This window comes from Xenopus laevis, chromosome 6L, assembly GCF_017654675.1.
Source record: "Xenopus laevis strain J_2021 chromosome 6L, Xenopus_laevis_v10.1, whole genome shotgun sequence".
NCBI classification, from domain to species: domain Eukaryota; kingdom Metazoa; phylum Chordata; class Amphibia; order Anura; family Pipidae; genus Xenopus; species Xenopus laevis.
Window position 1 is genome coordinate 28,928,098 of NC_054381.1, and position 23,745 is coordinate 28,951,842.

The 23,745-nt window shown below is 38.5% G+C and overlaps 2 protein-coding genes across 5 annotated transcripts; one reads left to right on the forward strand and one right to left on the reverse strand.

The window, feature by feature from the left end:
* Positions 1 to 569: 569 nt before the first annotated feature.
* Positions 570 to 23,587, reverse strand: dbf4.L (DBF4 zinc finger L homeolog). 4 transcript variants are annotated; one of them, NM_001089137.1, is made up of 13 exons: positions 23,382 to 23,459; positions 23,081 to 23,132; positions 19,038 to 19,213; positions 15,998 to 16,192; positions 14,359 to 14,409; positions 13,772 to 13,841; positions 13,334 to 13,410; positions 12,457 to 12,487; positions 12,316 to 12,361; positions 9,641 to 9,766; positions 2,848 to 2,965; positions 1,892 to 2,016; positions 570 to 1,739 (listed from the first exon to the last, which is right to left on the reverse strand). In NM_001089137.1, exons 3-13 carry the CDS (start codon positions 19,185 to 19,187, stop codon positions 743 to 745), a joined length of 1,986 nt encoding a protein of 661 aa, NP_001082606.1. In that variant the 5' UTR covers positions 19,188 to 19,213; positions 23,081 to 23,132; positions 23,382 to 23,459; the 3' UTR covers positions 570 to 742. The 4 variants fall into 4 exon arrangements, with proteins under 4 accessions (NP_001082606.1, XP_041421253.1, XP_018121834.1 ...); XM_041565319.1 differs by lacking the exon at positions 19,038 to 19,213 and having other exon boundaries at positions 23,382 to 23,587; XM_018266345.2 differs by lacking the exon at positions 23,081 to 23,132 and having other exon boundaries at positions 23,382 to 23,519.
* LOC121394536 lies at positions 3,270 to 9,202 on the forward strand. Its single transcript, XM_041565872.1, has one exon. It carries the CDS (start codon positions 4,041 to 4,043, stop codon positions 8,574 to 8,576), a length of 4,536 nt encoding a protein of 1,511 aa, XP_041421806.1. The 5' UTR covers positions 3,270 to 4,040; the 3' UTR covers positions 8,577 to 9,202.
* Positions 23,588 to 23,745: the final 158 nt, after the last annotated feature.

Genomic DNA, 23,745 nt, shown 5'->3' on the forward strand with positions numbered 1-23,745 from the left:
GAGCTTGTCAAAGGTTTCAGCTTAGGAAATAAGAGTTGTTTATGCAGAGACGACAAAAAACAACCCCAAAGCTTCAGCACAATCCCTATAAATGTTGGAAAAAAGGGGGTATACTGCCCCTTTTAAATGATTTTTAATTCTTACAAAGCTACAGAAAATTTATGAGCTCTCACTACTCTTATGTGCAGATTTATCAAAGGTCAAATTTCAATGTTCATGTGAATTTTTTTTTTTTTAAACTAATAAATTTGACTATACTCGCAACTCCAATAGGAGGATATTTAAGAAAAAATGTGAATGTCTAATATTCGATCTAATAGTTCCAACTGGGGAAATTCGAATTGGGGGAATAAAATTCAAATAACTAAATTTGACACCAAAAAACAATTAGAAATTTTGAATTTACTCTTTGACCCTTAATAAATATGCCCCTTAATTCAAAGTATGACATATTAAGATAAAAAGCCTAGTTTCACTTGTTCTTACCGTCAAGACTTGTAACCACAGAAATCCAAAGAGAAAGATTAGAACATTATGCTCAATGTGAGTAATGAAACTTCAGAACAATATTATAAGCAGTATATTTTACTTACTAAAATAAGAGTATCTTAATTTTAAGCATTGCTGTGGCTATACAACGAAATCTCACATAGGGGTGTTTATTTAATGGATTAAAAGGAAAGTCTTTTCTGAGCATTAAAATGATAAAAACGGATAAATAAAATTGTAATTAAAACAAACATTAAAAGCCAAGAAACGAAGAGCCAGAAGTGGTGGTGTGTGGGAAGAGAGACAAAAGCATCTTTTTGTGGGTTTGATCCGGAGTATCACCATCATCCATACTGCACGATTCATACGCAGGGCTGCCAGCAAACCCAAAAAACTCTGTTTTATCCTCACTGGACTCAAACAATGCTAGCAGGGTTTCACTGGGAAACTTTGAATCATCTTCTTGCTGTGGAACAGACACTTTATGGGAGAGTCTGCAGAAAAGCTCATCCTTATTTTTATTTCTATGAGCTGAAGTCTTCACTTTCCTGTGCAGATTTCCTGAAGGAGAATAATCAGGCAGGTACTCATGCGATTGTACAGTGGGGTATATTTTGTCCGTTGCTCTATGTCCTTCTTTATTGTGAAGGTCATTTACAGTCTTAGGAAGTTTAATATTAGCATCCGCTGCTGAATCTACATTTTCATAAATGAGAGCTGCCTGGCATGCAGTCATTTCACTACAATGGGTATTTCCATTTGGAAATTGATTTACATGCTGTGCGATAGGGTCTACCTTCTGTGGAATACATTGCGAGATATTGCTAGGAATATTGCAAACATCCCACTTAATCTTTGGTCCTTCAGTAGCAGGTTCCATAGTTTCATTTAGTTTAGCAACGAACATTTCTCTTCCACCAAATGAACCTGTGAGACTGTCCTTCAAATTGAAAGATGGCAGAGGCGTTGCCACAAGTTGTCCAAAGTTGGAGTCCATTTTATATTTTTTGTTACATAAACGGGCAGATCCCGCAGGAGAGGGCAAGGAAAACATTTGATCGGCATTGCAAGCTGGAGTGCATGGAAGAGAACAAGGACTCGCATGCTGATCCTTTAAAGTATTCTCCTGCAATGGGGTGGTAGCGGTCACTCGTTCTGAAAAATTGTGTGTTTTTGAAACAAACAAATTTGCTTCATTTCTTTCCTGGCCTTCAGTTTTAGATTTTTCAGCCAACATCAATATTCCCACACTGCATAAAAATAAATAAATAATAAATATAAAAAATATAATGAATATGTTGCAATTATCAAATAATAAATAATAAAAGCACCCCAAAAATGGTAGCTACACCTTCTTAATGCCTTGGCTCAGTGGTTAATGTTTATAAAATTATGTATTTACCCTTTTCTTCCATTTTTGTACTTTGACCAATCCACAAAGTCAAAATCAAAGGTAGAAATAAGATCGTCAACCACTTGATAGTATGCGCTTTCTGAAAAGTTCTTGTGCTGCGGACTTAAAATATGCTGTAATACAAAATGAATCCATAAATTATGCATTCATGCACCATTACATTAATAAATGACTGCTAATTATATGAAGACAGGTTAAAAAAAATTAAAAAAAATATATAAAAAAAAAGGAAAGGGTTGGAGAGGTAAAGGGGCATGAGATGGTGGTGGAAAGAACCAGCTCTACAGTTTGCAATTTCAGCAATCTGGTTGCTAGGGATCGCATTGCCCTAGCAACCATGCATTGATTTGAATAAGAGATTGGAATATGGATAGGGGACGGGATGGAATAGAAAGAGGAGTAATAAAAAGTAGCAATATCAAGAAATGTGTAGCCTTACAGGCTAAAAAAAAAACAATTATATTCTCTCTCTCTCAATTAAAAAAATAAATAGAAATTGCCATTCTATAACATACTGAGGGGAGGGGAATTTTTTTTTCCTTTTTCTCTGTAATAATAAAACTTTAACTTGTACTTGATCCAAACTAAGATATAATTAATCCCTATTTGAATCATGATTTTCTAGTAGACTTAAGGTATGAAGTTCCAAATTATGGAAAGATCCATTATCCAGAAAGCCCCAGGACCTGAGAATTCCGGATAACTGGTTTGATACCGGAGTTTTTCCCCCCGATAGCATTCAATAGTTATTTTGCATTGGGTTTTTTCATAAATAAGGAAACATTCGATTTGTGTTTATTCAAGGTAGAAAAAACCTCAGAAATGCGACCTTTGATAAACAACTCCCTAAAAGTTAGCCTTAGGGTGAACCACCCCTTTAAAAAATAGTTTAGTATTAGTCTATGCAAACTATTAAAGAGGAAACAAAATAAGCTAATACTTACAGATTCCAGGTCATCATATTTTTTAAGACAGCACTCACAGTAGCCATGCTTCTTTTGTTCCTTTAACTTTATATTTGGATTGTTTGCACCATCTTGTCCATGACCAGTCTTATTTACACTGTAAAACAATATACGGCTTAGGAACACAGCCTACCTTCTTAAAAGTATTACTATATCCCAGTCCCAGTTCAAAATTAAAATGAAATCTCATGTCTAAAATTCATCTTGTATCTAGAAATATATCCTGCAGTATGCATCTATGGCTACATCTAATGAGCAGATTAATCAAAGGTTGAATTTGTGAATTTTTTTTTTTTAACTCTAATATACTCAACTCTAATGGGAGGTTATTTTTTTTATCAATTCTTTATTTCTGAAATTTTCAAATAAAAAAAAAAGGGGGGGTACAAAAAGAAGAAAAAGTAGGGGGGGGGAATAGAAAAGCAGGGCAGCTCCAATATATATATTATAATAAATTAATTTAATCGCCTGTTATATAAATATCTGTGATGGGGTGAATTTAGTTTTTTATTGTTTGTTAATGCTAATTTGTTTTGCTGGCCAGTAATCTGTGTAAATAGCTATGTGTATAATTTATGTAAATACTTTGGGTGTTATTTAGCTTTGGTTAACAAACTGAGGCCTGCTTAGTTTGAAGCATGTGACTCAGCTGTGTTCAGAGTATATGTAAATGGTGCTAAAACAATTGTATATTGAAAGCTGTTTTTGCTGTATGTTAATACACAAGTGTGCATGGAAAGCTTTACTTTTATATATAAATGAAATTTATTGTACAAAGCACTTACCTACAGCTCTCAGAGAAGCCACTTCCTAAAGGGGTGGTCAGCCTCTCAGAATGAATATTTATAGGATAGATGCTGATCACATGGTGTCAGCATAGAGCAGTCTGGAAGCTATAAAAGCTGCAGACTGAAATCATTGGGGTGTTAAGCCTTTGTGAGAGGTTGTTCTGGAGCTCAGGAATGTGTGTTTGCAGGGTTACTGCTGACCTCCTGCTGGTGAAAAGTGCATACTGCAGCTTTGCACATTGTTTTCTTCATTTGCATGAAAAATAAAGCACAAACTTTCCACTGAAGATCTGCCTGGCTACTGTACTTACATGCGCCCAGTGACATATGGTGTCAGAAGTGGGATAATATTAAAGTGCCGCATAAGGCAATGCCAGGGTACAGATGTGGAAAAGACAAGCCTGGAGAGAATCTCCAAAAATTACCCAGAAGTCACAGCAGGGTGCAAAAGTGAGCACAAGATCACAGCAAGGAGTAAAACTAATAGGCGAGTGGAAGAAACCTGCAAGGAAAGCGAGAATGTCCAAGCGGGACGATGATGCTTCTTCCAGAGGCCCTTCACATGATTCTCCTGAAGGAAAAGAGGAAATTCCAAGTGAAGCAGAACTCCTTTCTGGTGCCATGGGAATTGCTACTGCTGAGCGTACAGTGAAACCAAAGGCACATATCTTAAAGGCTTCTACAGAAAAGGAAGAGCAGCCTACAATGCCAGAGACTATTGCATCTTTACCACCTTCAGGTTTAGATGAACTTCTGAAATGGATGGTTCTGAAACAAATAGAATCAGATCAGAAGCACAAGGTGGAGGAGCAAAGATGGAGGCAAGATGAGGCTAAAAGGCGAGAAGAGGAGCAAAGGAGATTTCAACAAGAGGCACGGGAGCACCGTGAGGAAATGCTCAAGCTACAACAGATGCAGCACAAGCAGCTTGCTGAAATACTGCAATCCTGGAAAGCACAAAGTCCTAATTCTACAAGTCTTAAAGATCTCCGCCTGACTAAATTGACTGCAGATGATGATATTGAATCCTATATCACCATGTTTGAAAGAGTTGCTCAAACGTGCGTTTGGCCCAAAGAACAGTGGGTGATACGTCTTGCTCCGTATTTAACTGGCAAAGCACAGAAAGCATACAGCAGTTTAAATGCCAGAGATGCTCAGAATTATGACTGTGTGAAAGATGCCATATTTCGTCGATATGAGCTAAATGCTGAAACTTTCAGACAAAGATTTCGGACATACAAGTACAACAACTCTGAAGGTCCTCGTGAGGCATATGCCCAGCTTTATGAACTGTTGTTAAAATGGATTCAACCAGAAAAAAAAACTGGTGAGGAAATCCTTGAAATTATTGCACTGGAGCAATTGGTTGAAATTCTGCCTGAGAAAGCAAAGTTATGGGTACAGGAGCATCGTCCTGAAACAAGCTCAAAGGCAATTGCTCTAGCGGAGGACTTTTTGCTCGCTAGAAGGGATGCAGAGCAAAGAAATACTGTACGATACAAACCCTTTCCGCAAAAAGAACCACAGCCCAGAGTAAATCCTCAAGACCGTGGAAATGTAAAATGCCACAGCTGTGGAAAACTTGGACATATTGCCAGATTTTGTCATAAAGTACAAAACAAAAGTAACCCTACTAATGTTGTTGGAGACAATGGTGGTTTCCTGGTTGAAGCACATGTAAATGGCCAGAAAGTGCAAGCCCTATTGGATAGTGGAAGTCCCCAGACACTGCTTAAAGCTGGTGTATTAAGAAATCTTAATATTTTAGGAAACACCACGATAACCTGTGTCCATGGTGACAAGAAAAAACATGCTTTGGCCAAAATACAAGTTAAAGTTGGATCAACTGTCCACAGACTGATTATTGGACTGGTCCCCAAGTTGCCTTACCATTTGATTATTGGGAGAGACTTTCCTAATTTTCTAAGTTTGTTGCCACAACAGAGGACAGAGTCTCCTATGGTAGCAGTAACTACGAGGGCACAAGCAAAGCAAGCTGTTGCCAGTGAGGAAACCTGGAATAAACTTTTCCCCTTTTCTTCAGATTTGTTTGAAGGACAAGGTAAGCCTGGTAAGACCAAAAGGGAAAAGAGACTTTTAAAGGCTCAGTGGAAAGCAGAACACAATGAGCCCAAAAGAGACTTTCTTGCTACAGTCAATTGGGACATTGATATTGAAAAGGCTCAGAGAAAAGACAGCAGTTTGTTGCCATTATTTAGAAAGGTTGTAAGTAATTCTGAAATATCTGATGAACAGCCTTGCTATGTTTTGCAAAATTGTATCCTTATAAGGGTAAGACAAAACAAAAAATTGGGGGTAATACAAGAACAAGTAGTGGTTCCCAAAATGTTTAGGGAGGAAATAATTCGTTTGGCCCATGAAACACCGTGGTCTGGTCATATGGGTAGAGAGAAAACCCTGAATAGGATCTTATACAGATTTTTTTGGCCAGGTATTCATCAGCAAGTAGCTGAATACTGCAGTTCTTGTCCTGTATGCCAGAAAACTGCACCTGTTAAGCCAAGTGACAAAGCTCCCTTGATCCCAATACCAGTTGTGGGGAAAGTATTTGAAAGGGTAGCAATGGATATAGTTGGCCCTTTAGAAAAAAGTAGTAAGGGTAATCAGTACATACTTGTTGTTTGTGATTATGCAACAAGATACCCCGAGGCCATACCACTAAGAAACATTACAGCAAAATCTGTGGCAGATGCCCTAATTAAAATATTCAGCTCTCTTGGTATTCCCCGAGAAATCTTAACTGATCAGGGAACAAATTTTACCTCAAGTCTTTTAAAAGAGCTGTATGCACTACTTGGAGTAAAAGCACTAAGAACTGCTCCTTATCATCCCCAAACTGATGGTTTAGTAGAGAGGATGAACCAAACCTTAAAGCGTATGCTTAAAAAGTTTGTGGAGGATGATCCAAAACACTGGGATAGATGGTTACCCTATCTTCTTTTTGCCTATAGAGAGGTACCGCAAGCCTCTACTGGTTATTCACCTTTTGAATTACTTTATGGAAGACAACCTAGGGGTATCCTTGATGTAATTCATGAAAACTGGGTAAGTGATGAACATAGTCCTCAGAGTGTCATTGACTACATTGATTGTATGAGACAGAAATTGTGCAAAATGTCAGAAATGGCACAGCAAAATTTAGCTGATGCTCAGTCCAATCAAAGTACCTGGTATAACAAACGTTCAAGGGAACAAACATTTAAATCTGGTGAAAAAGTCCTACTTTTACTTCCCAGTCAGCAGAATAAACTAATGGCTCGTTGGCAGGGTCCCTTTCAGATTTTGAGACAAGTGGGTCCTGTAGATTATGAAATTCAGATTCCGGGTAGAAGGAACAAAAAGATTTATCATGTAAATCTCCTAAGAAAGTGGAAGGAGAGGAAAGAAAATACTTCTTTGATGGTGTTGCAGGAATGTTCACCTGATATGGCTGAAGAAGCATATCAGAGACTGGACAGAGAAAGTTCTGAAGCCTGTAAGATTAATATATCTTCTGTGCTAACTTTAGATCAACAAACAGAACTGGGCAAGTTATTAGACAAGTACAATTGTATTTTTGTGACAACACCAGGTAGAACTAATCTTATTGAGCATGTCATTGATACAGGTGATGCAAAACCTATTCGTCAGCAACCCTATAGGATGCCTGAAAAATACAAACAAATTATAAAGCAAGAAGTAATGCAGATGTTAGAGTTTGGTGTAATTGAACCTTCTGTAAGTAATTGGTGTTCACCAGTAGTACTGGTTCCAAAAAAAGACAGTTCTATTCGTTTTTGTGTTGATTTCAGGAAAATCAATCTCATATCTAAATTTGACTCATACCCAATGCCACGCATTGATGAGTTAATTGACCAGCTGGGTGGAGCTAAATTTATCTCTACCATTGACCTGTCAAAGGGTTATTGGCAAATACCCTTAGATCCAGAGTCTCGAGAGAAAACAGCATTTGCAACTAGCCAGGGACTCTTTCAGTTTGTAACCATGCCATTTGGTCTCCATGGGGCGCCTGCTACTTTTCAGCGCCTTATGGACCGCATCCTAAGAGGGCATGATTCATACTGTTCTGCTTATTTAGATGATGTGGTGATATTTAGCCCAGATTGGCAAAGTCATCTGCGACATCTAGATACTGTTGTGTCTCTTATAAAATCTGCTGGTCTTACAATTAACCCGAAAAAGTGTGCTCTAGGTTTTACAGAAACTAGATATTTAGGTTATATTCTAGGAAATGGCAAGGTAAAAGCTGACAAAAGCAAAATTAAAGCCATTGCTGAGATTCTTCCACCAAAAACAAAGAAAGAGGTACGTTCTTTCCTAGGTTTGGTTGGATATTATCGGAGATTCCTGCCAAATTTCTCTGAAATTGCTGCTCCATTGACTGATCTCACTAAAAAGAATTGCAAAGACCAAGTTATATGGAATCCACAATGTGAAGTAGCTTTTCAGAAGCTTAAAGACATGTTATGTACTGAACCAGTTCTTAAAAGTCCTAATTTTGATTACAGATTTATAGTACAAACTGATGCATCTGAGAAAGGTTTAGGTGCTGTACTGAGTCAAGAAATTGATGGAGAGGAGCACCCTGTGCTCTACATAAGCCGAAAACTATTCCCTAGAGAAACTAGGTATAGTGTCATTGAAAAAGAATGTTTAGCAATAAAGTGGGCACTAGAGTCATTAAGATGTTACCTACTGGGTCAAGAGTTTTCCTTAGTAACTGATCACCACCCACTTATATGGATTAACAGAATGAAAGATAAAAATGCAAGAGTTACAAGATGGTACCTTGCAATCCAACCATTTAGATTTACAGTTCACCACCGGCCGGGTAGTCAACATCACAATGCTGACTATTTATCTAGATATGGTGCAGGAACTGAAAAGGAAGAATAATTCTGTCTTTGAGGAAACTCACGTTCATGTGAGTACTGATAAGGTTTTTTTGATTGTTTCTGAAGAAGGTACCCTTCTTCTTAAGGAGGGGGATATGTGATGGGGTGAATTTAGTTTTTTATTGTTTGTTAATGCTAATTTGTTTTGCTGGCCAGTAATCTGTGTAAATAGCTATGTGTATAATTTATGTAAATACTTTGGGTGTTATTTAGCTTTGGTTAACAAACTGAGGCCTGCTTAGTTTGAAGCATGTGACTCAGCTGTGTTCAGAGTATATGTAAATGGTGCTAAAACAATTGTATATTGAAAGCTGTTTTTGCTGTATGTTAATACACAAGTGTGCATGGAAAGCTTTACTTTTATATATAAATGAAATTTATTGTACAAAGCACTTACCTACAGCTCTCAGAGAAGCCACTTCCTAAAGGGGTGGTCAGCCTCTCAGAATGAATATTTATAGGATAGATGCTGATCACATGGTGTCAGCATAGAGCAGTCTGGAAGCTATAAAAGCTGCAGACTGAAATCATTGGGGTGTTAAGCCTTTGTGAGAGGTTGTTCTGGAGCTCAGGAATGTGTGTTTGCAGGGTTACTGCTGACCTCCTGCTGGTGAAAAGTGCATACTGCAGCTTTGCACATTGTTTTCTTCATTTGCATGAAAAATAAAGCACAAACTTTCCACTGAAGATCTGCCTGGCTACTGTACTTACATGCGCCCAGTGACAATATCATACAAATGTTTATCACACATTCAGTTCTTTAGCTCTATCCAACATCATTATCACAGAATACATTTCTCATACACTATTTGCCCCAAATCTAAAGTCCCTACAAAACTATGCTATTCAATAAAATCAAAGCTTGATCCTCCTTTATTTATTTCTTGTCACTTTATTAATACTTTCAATACCGTTGACCAATATTCTTTCAAAAGGGGACATGTTAAGGGCTGGACTTACTATTCAGGCGCCCAAGGCCAGCTTCTTTCCCATCTCCTTGCACTCCCCTTTCCCTCCACCCTCTTCTACCCTTCCCCTCCTGTTGAAAGTACTGTATTAACAAACCTTTGTTTTGTTTCTGGAAGCTTCTGTCCAGGATCTGCTTTTTTATCCACCTCTACAGAATAATTTGACACAGGATTCTGGAATGATCGAAATTGTGGCAATACAAGGTATAACGGTCTGTACTGGCTGTGAAATAAGAAAAAAAAAAATATTTAAACAAGTTTCAGTACTGCATGATCTAATATAATTATTTTCATTTTAGATGGAAAATAACAGACCCATCACACATTCATAATGGAGGATTAAACAACTAGATAGCACTTTGTTTAAAGGAACAGTTCAGTATCAAAATAAAAACTGGGTAATTAGATAGGCTTTGCAACATAAAAAATGTTTCTAATATGGTTAAGTTAGCCAAAAATGTAATGTATAAAGGCTGGAGTGACTGGGTGTCTAACATAACACAACACTATTCAGGCACGTTTCAGGGGCTGCTGCCGCCTGAGGCAGCAGCCCCAATGCCGCCCCTCCTCCTGCTCCGCTCTTCTTACTACCAGCGTCGGAGCGGGTGGAGGAGGGGCCGCATCGCTAGTGCAGTGAGCGCTATTGCGCTCGCTGCGCTAGAAGAGCCGAATTTCCGTTTTAAAAAACGGAAATTCGTCTCTTAAAGTTACCAGAGGCGGCTTTTTGCCGCCCCTGGTAACTGGCCGCTCCGTGCCGCCCGAGGCAAGATTCTCACCTTGCCTCATGGCCGGAGCGGCCCTGACACTACTTCCTGCTTTTCGGCTCTTGAATTTTACACATTATAAAAGTGCTACGGTACAAAGAAAGGGGTGTTTTACATCAAACTTTCTGTTCTGGGGGGTACAGTGGTTCCTGTGCACTACCGAATATGTATGTATAGCTTCAAATAAAAAATAAACTGTGTATAAGGTAAACATAAGGTGTAAGTGGAGGGAAAAAAATGAAGGTTTCACTTTGATTCAGTTCTATAAAGATACTTTTTTTAGAAGTGAATATTAGGATTTTATGAATGGGAGCAATAAAAACTAGGTAAAGATGCTGTATCATCATGAACACAGATACATATAAAACAGATCTATATAATCATACGAAAGGAAGTTTTGTACTATTTTTGGACCATGCGTGAGCTCAGAATAATCGATCCGACAATTTTTATTCCATGGTGATCGGGCAATTAGTTGATCGGATAGTTTAGAAAATTTCTGTTGGATAGCAATCTTCCTTTCGGACAATATCTATGAGCAACTGTCATTCCAGGATTGATGTCTGTCAATTAATGGCCAGAACATGGTCTGATTTATCTTTTTACTTTAATTCTATAATAGTTAGTTTTAGATTGTTGCATTGAAACAAACTATCGATTTCCAAATATTACTAGTACAAGTATGGGATCAGTTATCTGGAAACCAGTTATCCAGAAAGTTCTGAATTACAGAGAGGCCATCTCCTACAGACTATTATAATCCAACTTTTTTTTAAAAATTATTTCCTTCTTCTCTATAATAAATAAATAAATTATAAGAGTACCTTGTACTTGATCCAAGTAAGATATAATTAATCCTTATTTGAAGCAAACCCAGCCTATGGGGTTTATTTAATGTTTACATGACTTTCTAGTAGACTGAAGGTGTGAAGATCCAAATTACGGAAAAAACAGTTATCCAGAAAACCCCTGGTCTGGAGGATTCTGTATAATAGGTCCCATACCTGTATCCAGAATCAAATCTGAATGTCTATGGCCATTTTAAGATTTCAGAACATTTCAGTTACTTTTTCAAGCGTATACTATAAGAATGCATGAGTAGAAAGAGGAGTAGAAGGACTAGGAGTAGTAGGTAGCAGAAGTAGTGGAATGCATGGAAGTACAAGGGCAATGGCACAACAGGAGATTAATCGCCAGCAATAATCTCTGCTTCTGGGCGTAAATAATCTCCTATAAAATTATCTCCACTGGCAATAACGTGAATCACTGTTGGAAGTCAATTTCTGGAGAATGAAGCGAAACATGGGTTTTACCAATTGTCGGTGGGAAGGAGATTAGTTACCCGCAGAAGCACAGACAATTAATCTCCTGGTGTGCCATTGCCAGAATACAATAAAACACAATTTGTTAAAATCAGTCCTTCTGATAAAATCAAAATACTCTAATAATGTGGGCTGTTACCAAGGCTTTAAAGGGGTTGTTCACCTTCCAACACTAATTTTCTATGTGTGACCGTTCTTCTAATATTGAAGTGTGAAGTCCAATTTTTCACCTTCTAAAGAAGCTCTTGGAGGGGGGTTTGCCGACCCTCTAAACTGTTCTAAATGGATATATTTAGTTGATACATTTCTTATCTTTATTCCTGCTGAGCTGAATCACTGGGTTTCATTACAGGCAGCTGTTAGAATTGATACAATAGTTGCTGATATTCCAGAGATGCTGCTGAGAAATGTATCAACTAAATGGAGCAAAATTGTAACAGTTTAGAGTCTGCACCTGAATTACTGAGCTGCCAGACAGACACCAGAGACAAGAACATTCAACTTTAAACTTAGATTTAAGAAAAATGGTAAAACATAAAAGATGTAAAGTAATTGAAAAAAGTATATTTCTGGTGAACAATCGGAAAACAATTGAACTGAAAAAAATGTTTGGAAGGTGAACAACCTCTTTAATATTTTACTACCTTGTGTTAGATAAGGGTGACAACAAATCACATCCAACTTACCAGCTGCAGTCTTCTACTTTTATATATGGGCTTTTTAGTTTTTGAGCTGCAAGGGAAGAAAAAAAAAATGTTAAGGCTAAAAAAACATTTATGGCAAACTTCATAAAATAGATAAGAAGAAATGTGCACACGGTAACTTACGTTTTACTTTGCGTCGGGTTTGAGGTTTGCTCTGAAAAACAAATAAAACAAAATCAAAATCTAAGCGGAAACACCCTTATGTGTCTTCAGTTCATTATGTAATTACTGAAATATACAACATATGTTTAAAGGGGAAGTAAACGTTCCAGCAAGTTTAGATAGTGGTTTCTTTTAAAGAGACAGTATACTTCTAAAACGCCTTTGCTAAAAATATAATACAAAATAGCAATGACATTCTGCCTATTAATTTATAAAATCCATATTTTCTTTTTTTGCCATTATAAAGTAGTAATTAGAAATGTGGGTTATTTTCATGGAACTTGACCCCTTTCCTTTATAAACAATTTATTCAGAGCTCCCTATTTACCTTTTGAACAAGCAACGCCCTCCCTTCTCTAAACAGCAGCCTTTGAGCAGCTCATTTTAATGGGCTTCTCTGTGGATTGGAATTTAGTTTTATCACTTCCTTAGAAGTTCTGTGGGATCAGGAAGTGACAGAAGTGCTAAAGTGAAACTGATCTTGTCAGAATTAACAGAAACCATAGATCGATATGAATTCAAACAGGCAAATGTATGTTCATTACAAGCCCTATTCATTGAAGCTCATGTTGAAAAGGGTTGTAAGTTGTCCCATTTAGGGGCTTATAGAATTCCTACACTAAAAGCATTTAATTACCCTTTACTTTGTTCACAATGTAGGAATTAATAAAACAGAAAAAAAAAAAAAGAATGCTTCCAATTAAAATGTTCAGCATTGATTACCATTGTATATGAGCCTGCAAACAAGACTAGGATTGGCTATTCTAAGGTCAAGGTAAACATTTCCTCCAACATTATACATAAAACAAAGACATACATTGTCGACGAAAACACTTACCTCAACCTTCACTACAGGTTGGGACTTTCTGACTTGTTGCAATGCAGTTTTCTTCTTTTCAATATAATGCTTTGCTTCTGAAAAGTAGGTTGGATGATACAGTTAAAGGGGACCTGGACTATGGGTTTCCAGATAACAGATCCCATACCTGTACCATATAGTGCAATGCTAACATGTAAACATTAAGTGGGATTGCTAGATTATGCCATTAAACCCAGTCAAACTCCACATACTGCAGTTATTTAGCAAGTATTTATAAGCATGTGGTAGACTGCAATGGTTTTTATACAGCGCAAATTCACTAATTTTTGCCAATGCTAATGTAATAAAGCTAATGTAGGGGTGCACATGTTTTTTATAGCTAAAAGATGGAGCTACCAATATTTTTAAATATGTTTAACATTGTTTGCAATCAACGCAAAAAAAAAAAAAAATTACCTTCAACATGAAGTATTTTTACTCCCCAGTTTAGGGCATTAGATAATATACTATTTTTTGGTAGAATTTCCTATTAAAATAAAAAGAATAGAATATCAATCAAAATATATATTTCAGAATCAAAACAAGTATGTTTACATGTATACCATTTAAGAAAAAAATAATTAAATAATTAAAACAGGCAATATAATTATCACAAGTCTCATTCATTGAACCTCTGCTGAACACTGGGGTATACTGCCCCTTTAAACATGAATTTTGTCTGCAACATATACTGTACCTCCATATATCACAGCCTTTAGCATTCATGATGCACAAAATATGGAAAAATCTGCTAAGTTATGTTTCAATGACAAACAATTTTGAATAAAGTATCAACCATAAATGAGAAGGTTTATTATCCTAAGTGTTGATTCGTTTTGATTGCACAAATAACAAAAACCATACCTATTCCTCAACTGAAACAATAGGCAAAAGTTATGTTTAGCATAAGCACTAAACACAGAACTAAAAAAAGGGGATGTATCCCCCCCATCCTTTGCTATTTACTGAAAGTAATGCGATTACTCAATGAAAGAATATCTCACCTGCTCTTTGATTGCCCTTTTCACTAAAGATTTCCCCCGACTTACAAGGCTCTGTTTACAGAGAGAAAAAAAGTTCAGGTAAATAAGAACAAGTCACGACATTTTGTAGGGATTCAAGGATTCCTGATTTCAGTGCAGCATTTGTCCAAACACCAAGATTTTTGAATGATTTTGCAAAAATCATTAAGTGGCAGATTTAGCAAAATCAGAGAAATCTTTTTTTTTTGCATTCATCATAGATGAAAAATGTTGTTGAGGAGGATACTGAAGTGTAGCAGTACAGAAATTTTCATTGATTAGATGAAGATCATTTCCATGAGATGAAGTATAAGGCTTAATTTTGGCAACATTATTAAATCAATAATAATAAATGTATTTGGAAATAATTTTAATTCAATAATACATTTTGTAAATTCAATACATTTAATTAATTTAATTCCTTGAATTCAGGACGGCCAGCTCTATTACTGAGTATATCTTCAGGGTAACCAGACCCTAAAAATAGCTTTCTTTGCCTATTACATTGCAAATGGACAAAGAAGAAGCTAGAATTTTAAGGCAAAGGCAACCAGGGTTGCGAGACTTCTCCTGTCAAATGCACCCCCTCCCTATTTACAACAACAAAACGGTGTATATAGAAAAATGCAAGCAATGAAATACTTTCTACAAACGCTAGGTGTTTTCTAAAGTTCAAAGCAGACACTTTTTTATGTGTCCAGTCTACGGAGTTCACCGACGCGATCTTCTTCCATGCAATCTTCCTGCTTTGACCGGCGCATGCGCAGTAGGAGCATTTCGCCGGTACGATCTACTGCGCATGTGCCAAAAGTCACGAAGTGAAATCGGAAAACTTTGTGACTTTTGGCGCATGCGCAGTAGATCCATACCGGGGAAATGCTCCTACTGCGCATGCACCAAAACGCCGGTCAAAGCAGGAAGAAGATCGCGTGGAAGAAGATGGTGCCTGTGAACTCCGTGGACTGGACCTGCGCAGAAGGGTAAGTAACAAGTTAGGAGCATTTGCCCAGCGGGACAGGTAGGCCAGGGGGGAGGAGGGTTTTTGCGCCGACTGGGTTTCCTTCTCCTTTAAGGGTCAAAATGAAAATTTTAATGTTTTTTTTTATGGTCAAAACTGTCAAATTCAACTAGGGAGTTATTTAAATTCGATTCGAGTTTCTAACCTTAAACCTGCCAAATTGCTGTTTAAGTCAATGGGAGACGTCTAGGGATCAATTTGGAGCTGTTTTGAATTGAGTTTTTAAAATTCGAACTGAAGGTTGGAATCAAATTCAATTAAAGTTTTCAGGGCGATCCTATTCACCAGAGTTTAAAAAAGTGGATTTTTTTTTAGAATAAATTTCGATTGGTCAAATCACAAGTTCAGAATTCAACCCTTGATAAATGTGCATCCCAGTGACTGCACACAAGCAGCACTGGGCAGAAAAAATCCTAGTGTGACATAAGACTTCATATTCTGTAAAAAATTGCAAGCACCCAATTTTTTAGAACATCAAAATACACTTGCTAAGTTCCACACAAAGAAACTTGCATTTTTTACTACATAACATTACGAGGCAATTGTGGATTTTGCACAAATGCAACAAATAGTTCTGTTAGAATGCAATTTAAAGCCAGATACCTTTTCATTTTTTTTACTTGAATTTCCTTCTTGACATAATCGCCTATTGCCCGGGCTGGTTGAACTCTCTCCAGTGTTTGGAGCAGCTTCAGGACTTGGTATAGAACAAACATACTTTAAAGTCTTCACACATTTTGCCTCCTTTTTACTGGTTATAAGATAGCTTATCTCCTTGCTAAGAAATCCTTCGATAGCCTGAGAAAATATTGAGAGGTAAAACAAATTAAAGACGCGTTAAAACAGATGGAAAACAGTCTAAAGAGTTGGAGACGAACAAATCAAAAATACATTGGCAGAAAATGAGTGTTCATATAATAATCACTGCAAAACAAATACAAAACCACAGTATACAGATATGGGACCTATTCAGAAACTTGCTATACAGACAATTCTGTAATTCTTATCCCATAAAGTCCTATTCAAACAAGCAATTTTTTAAATGAATTTGCTTTCTCTGTAAGGCAGCAGCTAACGCTTTATCATACATACGGATAGCAAAGCCATCCTGGGTTTCTTTTAATATTTAAATGTTCACCCCAGCAGATTTATACACCCAGGTAGGATGAAAAAGTAGCTGGGTGGGGAAAAAATATTGCAACGTGTGCCTTAAAGGGGTTGCTCACTTTAAAATAACTTTTAGTATGATGTAGAGTGATATTCTGAGAAAACTTGCAATAGGTTATTTTGTATTATGTTTTTTAGCTTTTTATTCAGCAACTCTGTTTGCAATTTCAGCAGTCTGGTTGCTAGGTCCAAATTACCCTAGCAACCATGCATCAATCGGAATAAGAAACTAGAATAGGAGCCTTACATGTAATGTACCCTTACAGGGCATTTGTTTTTAGCTGAGGGCAGTGACACCCATTTGAAAGCTGGAAAGAGTCAGGAGAAGAAACCAAATAATTCAAAAATTATTAAAAAAAACGAAGACCAACTGAAAAATTGTTTAGAACTGGCCATTCTATAACACAGTAAAAGTTAACTGAAATGTGAACCACCAACTTAAAGCCTGCCACAGTCTTTTCCAACGTAATAGAAAGATTTTCACATGTGCTGGTAGGACTGTATGCTTATGCAATCACTATTAGGACTCATTTTAATCCAAATCCTTCAAAAAGCACTGAAATTCAGCCCTTTCGGGCTTTTGTTCAACCAACAAGTAATCAGTATATGGGACCCCTTATATGATTTCCCAATTGTCAGAACATTCCAAAATCAGACACCAGTTCCCAGATCTAGAAAAAATAAGCTTCAAAGCTTTTTTTTTTCAGATTCGGGAGTAGTCTTGTGAGTCGTCTCCCTTCTCATCTGACCCAGAACTGAAGGCAGGAAGAAGACGAGTTCCTGTCCCCATATTGATAAGCATTGCAACAAAAGGCGTGAATCACTCAAAATTTCATGAAAATCCATTATTTTGCAAGCTTTGGGTATGTAAACAGCTGTCTCTGTAGTACAATGTGTGGACAAAGAGAGACTTCTCAGCCAACTGAGGCTTTCATCTGTTCACACCTCCCAAACAAGGCTGTATTTCACAACTCCCTGCCAACAGGTTCTTTAATTAGCAGGAAATTAAAAGGTAACTTGTATTATTTGTAATGTAGAAGTAGTACATGCATACATCCTTTTCTAACAATACATTCTCCATTAACTCTTGCAAGACAGGGGGTAAACTAAGAAGCAACATATAGGTAGTACTTCTACAACTGTGACAGCCACTCTTTAAAGGAGACATTTTGTGTAAAAAATAATAATGTACCGGTGCATTATACTCATTTAGATATAGAAGAATTGTGCTTTAAGGGTAGGACTACATGGACGTTTTCGTCGTGATCCAACGCGCCGTGACAATACGCACGCGACAGAAATAAGATAAGAAATAGAAATGTTGGATGAAGTCGCTGCGTCAGACAGTCATGTCACGTCGGATCAACACTCCGACATTTCTATCTCTTACCTTATTTCTGTCACAGGCGTATTGTCACAGCGCATCGGATTGTGCCGAAAACGTCCATGTAGTCCTACCCTATAAAGCAGCGGAGCCGGCGGCTCTCAGCTCACTGCACTGTAGGACAGGAACCAATCAGCAGCTAGCAGGACCTGATAGTGAACTGAAACCTGTCTGTGCTTGTGTGACTGCAAGGCTGTGATTGGCTGTCCCCCTAATAATGTGCTTCTGGCAGGGACCGTTAGAACAAGCCCACCCCTCATTTGAAACACAGACAGGGACCACAGAACTTCTATAGGGAGCTCCAATAAAGGGGCTATTTTTAAAGATAATCTTAATTTTTAGCACCATGTAAAAGCAACACCATATATTACTCATAATTGCCTACAAAATTAGAGTTTTTTCATTTATCCTATACGTCTCCTTTAAGGCCAGAGACACTCGTGGAATCTAAATCGCCAGCTTTGCTTTCCGAAGTTGCCTCATGAGGAAACTTCGGTCGACTTCGGAGATTTAGATTCTAGCTGGCAGGAAGGCAGTTCAGGGGAGATTAGTCGCCCCAAGAAGAGCCGATTTGTCATGGGCGACTAATATTCCAAAATCTCCACGTGTGTCTCTGCCTTTAGCAAAGCAAGCATGTTCATTTACCCAGCACTGTTAGAAAGTGTACAACTGGTAAGCCTGAAATTGCTGTATTTTTAATAAATACATAAAAATATTTGAAACAGAAATGTGTGACCCTCTTTTCTTCCACCATACAAGCTGTTGCTGGACGGCTATAATAATATGCAATGTCCAAATCATCGAAATGGCACCAAAAGAAAATGACAGAAATCCCCCCATGCCACCTGCTACAGAACTTTATTGCAAAATAAAAATGCTCGAGTGGGTATTTTTTTGGTGGTGACAGATAGGATACATTGAAGTCTATGGAAAGGCCACATTAGTGAAGTCAAGCATATAGCCACTGGTAAAGTCTTGGTTTGGCATTAGCTTTAACATGCAGGTCAAAAATGAACAAAAACATTTCAAATACATTAAAACGTAATTAGCAAAGGGAAAGTTGTACGGTTTACAGTTTTAGGGTTCACTTACGCCTCCAAGTTCTTTTATATCTTTTTCCAATTTTTCAGATATTAGTTTGGATGTAAGGTCAAGATAGAACAACTTCCCAGTGAAAGGTTTGCATACGTCTGCCTGAACTTTTCCAGTCGGATTCTTCACTGCTGCTACGGTAGATTTCATTTTCACACCTCGACCATGTGTTCCTCCTTCAGTACCAAACAAGAGGAAAACAATCTCCATTGTTACTAGGTTCTCTTGCAACAACTGTTCTCTTTTCCCAAAAAATCTAGAATGTGATAATCTCCTCAAAGGAGAATTCAATCCAAACGTTAAAAAACTGCTACCCTACATAGACCCCCCCCAGCCTAATTGTTACCCCAGCCAAGCCCCTAACGTTTTACTTACCCCTCGGTGCAGATTCAGGCATTGGAGTTCATGGTTGCCATTTTCTCTTCAGAAATCTTCGGAATTAGACTGGCATGGTGGCGTATGTGCAGTTGGAGCAATTTTTTGTTACGCGACAACTGCGCATGCGTCGAAACCCACTAAAATTGCCGTAGCGCCAGTCTCATTCAGAAGATTGCCGAAGGGGCTGAAGAGGTCGCCCGTGAACTTCGATTTCACTGCTGTTGTATTGCAGCCAGCAGGGAAATGGCTTGTGCCTCTTCTGTGTCACCAGTAGAAACCACCAGTCTTGGGGGTTGGTTGGTTTCAGATAGTTCACCAGAAATAAATACTTTTTCCAATTACTTTTTTTTTTCTACGTGTGAACGGTTTTTCTAATATTGAAGAATAAGTCTAATTTTTCACCTCTCTAAAGCTGCTCTGGGGAGGGGTCATCGACTCTCTAAACGGATACATTTAATGGATACATTTAGTGGATACATTTCTTATCTTTGGCCCTGCTGAGCAGAAGCCCAGAGTTTTATGAAAAGGGAACTCCACACAAACTTGAGCTTTTTAAAAAGTAAAAAATTTCAAGCAACTTTGCAATATATACATCAATTAAACATTATGCAGACTTTTCATAATTTTTAATGGTTCGGAACAGTTCCCTAAGACTAGCTCCCTGCTGATCTGTCTGACTACTTTGCTGAGCTGGCTGACTATTGTTACTTTGTCTCAGCAGCCAGCTGTCCTTAACCTGCATCCTCCAAACCCCACAATTCCCTGCACATGCGATTTCTAGAAGGAAAGGAACATCACAGTGCAATGCATTGCGGATTATGTAGTTCCTGCATGCTGTCTGTAAACTGTGGAGAAGTTGTTACAATTTATAACATCAGTGTTTAGTCCCTCCTTCCATGCCAGGCTTTCAAATGATGCAGAAAGAAAAGAACTGTTAAACAGCTGGATTTCAGCATAGAAAATGTCATGTATTCATACTTTTAGAAGAAACAGGTAACTGTGATGGGTATATTAGGGGTTTTGTGTTATGTGAGCCTCTGTATCAAATTTTGGTTTGGAAGCCAGAGTTCCCCTTTAAGGCTTAGGGCACACATGTGATTTTACAGAGCATTTTGGTTGTGGCTCGCGCCACGTTAAAAAAAAAAAAAAAAAGCCAACCACCACGTATCTACGCTAGCGATTTAGGCTTAGGCATTAACACAATATTGCTAGCGTATACGCGGCTATCAGCATGGCTGCGCGCACCACGCTAGAAACGCTCTGGAAATACGCACGTGTGCCCGTAGCCTAAAAGCAGCTGTTAGAATTGATACAATAGTTACTGATATGTCACAGACGCTGCTGAGAAATGTATCAACTAATAGAGCAAATTGTAACAGTTTAGAGTCTGCACCTGAATTACTGAGCTGACGACAGACTGAAACACCAAAGACACAAACATTCAACTTTAAATAAACTTAGATTTTGAAAAAACTGTAAAATATAAAAATGGAAAGTAATTGAAAAAAGATTTTATTTCTGGAGATCAATCTGATCTCCAAAAAATAGATCAGATTGATCCCATTTAAGGCTACGGGCACACATGCGCATTTCCAGCATGGCTCACCACCGCGTATCTACGCTAGTGGTTTAAGCTCAGGCATTAACACAATATCGCTATCGTATACGTGGCTGTCAGCACGGCGAGGAAAATGCCGAAAACGCTCTGGCAATAAACATGTGCCCCTAGCCTAAAGGCAACCGTTAGAATTGATATAATAGTTACTGATATTTCACAGATGCTGCTGAGAACATGTATCAACTAATAGAGCAAATTATAACAGTTTAGAGTCTGCACCTGAATTACTGAGCTGCCAGACTGAAACACCAGAGACAGGAACATTCAACTTAAAATAAACTCAGACATAAAATAATGCAAGATATAAAAAATGGAAAGGAATTGAAAAAAAAAATGTATTTCTGGATATCATTCTGAAAACAACTCGACTGAAAAAGTGTTTGGAAAGTGATCAACCCCTTTAAGCAAAAATGTGAACAGGAAGGTATAGAGCGAAGTGTGAGATTACACTGAATATAAGGCATCTATGCACACAGAAGCACATTGTAGCTTAGAACTTGTTTAATTAAAGGGGTTTTTCACCTTTAATACATTTTTAATATGATGTAGAGCAGTGATCCCCAACCAGTGGCTCGGGAGCAATATGGATGTTGCTCCCAGTGGCCTCAAACCAGGTGCTTATTTTTGAATTCCAGGCAAGTTTTAGTTGTATAAAAAGCAGGTGTACTGCCAAACAAAGTCTCCTGTAGGCTGTCAGTCCACATAGGGGCTACCAAATTGCCAATCAGAGCCCTTATTTGACTTCCCGTGTGACATTTCTCATGCTTATGTCGGTCCTCAGCTCTTTTTATATTTGAATGTGATAAAAAGGTAGGGGACCTTTGATGTAGAAGTTTTTTGTTTTTTTTGCATTTTTTTATTATTTGCTGTTTTTGAATTATTTAGCTTCTTATTCAGAAGCTCTCCGGTTTGCAATTTCAGCAATCTGGTTGCTAGGTTCTAATTTCCCTACTAACAATTAGGGATGCACCGAATCCAGGATTCTGTTTGGGATTCGGATTCGTCCGAATCCTTCTGCCAGGCCGAACCAAATTCTAATTTGCATATGCAAATTAGGGGTGGGGAGCGAAATCCCCTTCCCATCCCTAAATTGCATATGCATCCGGATTCGGTATTCAGACGAATCTTTCACAAAGGATTCGGGGGTTCAGCCGAATCCAAAATAGTGGAGTCCTAACAATGCACTGATGTGAATAACAGGCTGGAATATGAATAGGAGAGGCCTGAATAGAAAGAGTTGTAGCCTTAAGCTGGCCATAGACGCAAAGATCTCATCGTACGAATCCTTCGGACCGTGTGTGGAGACTCCCGACATTTTTCGTCCGGCGGAGATCGGTCGATCGGACAGGTTAAAAGATTTCTGTCGGCTGCTGATAACATCTCTGCGTGTATTGCCGATCGTACGATTTTCAGTGGGAGACAGGGTCGGACTGGGGGGACCGGGGCCCATCGGGACTGTTGCCGAGAGCCCCCCTCCGGCCACCCGTCCCCCCACTGTGACGCGCCGGCTCAGCAAGTTAGCCACTCGATGCGCATGCGCAACAGCGCCGATAATTTTTTTTTTTTTAAATATAAATATTTAGAGAGGGGTTCTGGCCCGGCGGGGGCCCATGAGGGTCGGGGCCCACCAGGTATTTTTCCGGTGTCCCACCGGGCCAGTCTGACACTGGTGGGAGACTGTCACTAGCTTTGTCTATCGTACGATTGCTGTCAGGGGCAGAACATCGGCTGATCTGTTCTTTAACTACTTTATTTGATCAGGATGGTTAGTGGCAGGTCGGAAGATGGGGGAAGTCCGATCGTAGGATCAACTTAACAGAGCATTTGTTTTTAGATGGGGGTCAGTGACCCCCCCACATTTGAAAGCTTGAAAGAGTCAGAAGAAAATAATGCAAAAACTATAAAAAATGAAGGCCAATTGAAAAGTTGCTTAGAAATAGCCAGTCTATAACATACTAAAATTTAACTTAAAGGTGAACCAAACCTTAAACACACGTGGCATTAAAAGGGAAAAAAAAGATACAGATAAGTGATCATTTCAACTCACGGTTTCTGTGCAACTTGGATTCATTTGCTTTGTCCTCTGGGGGAGGCACCGCCTGAGTAAAAATTCATTCGGTTCAATGATATTGTTCGACTATAAACAAATAACAATAGTTTGCTACATGCACATTATTATTATTCCCAGTAACTGGCAGGAGGAGGAGGAGCAGAGATTTGTAACACTCGCTAGGACAGTAAGTTAGAGCTGCACAAACATTTCCCATGATAACCCGGGGCGGGGGCAGATTGATTTTGGTGACGCTGCTAAAGGGAATAGACGGAAGAATAGAGTTCTCAGCTCTTACCGAACATTCGGCGAGTCCTCCCAGCAAGGCCCCACCGGGGCTCCCGGACACATCAATCCGCTGCGCCAGCGCTCAGTCCCTTAACTCCACTTCCCCAGTTTGAGACTCCGTCTGTTTTCCCGCCTCTCTCCGTACAGCCCCGCCCCCTCCGAGTGGCCGGGTAAACGCAATGTACACGTCACCGAAAACTCGCTGATTCGACGCAGCAACTGTTTTTCCAACACCTAGACGTGATTTAAATCAATCAGAAGTCGCCCTCTTTCACTGAAAACAAGCGGCCTTTTAAGACAATTCCCAGTTCTAAGGAACAGCGGCTATTTTTCTGTTACAGTGACATCTCCAGGGAAGTTGTAAAAAAAATCAC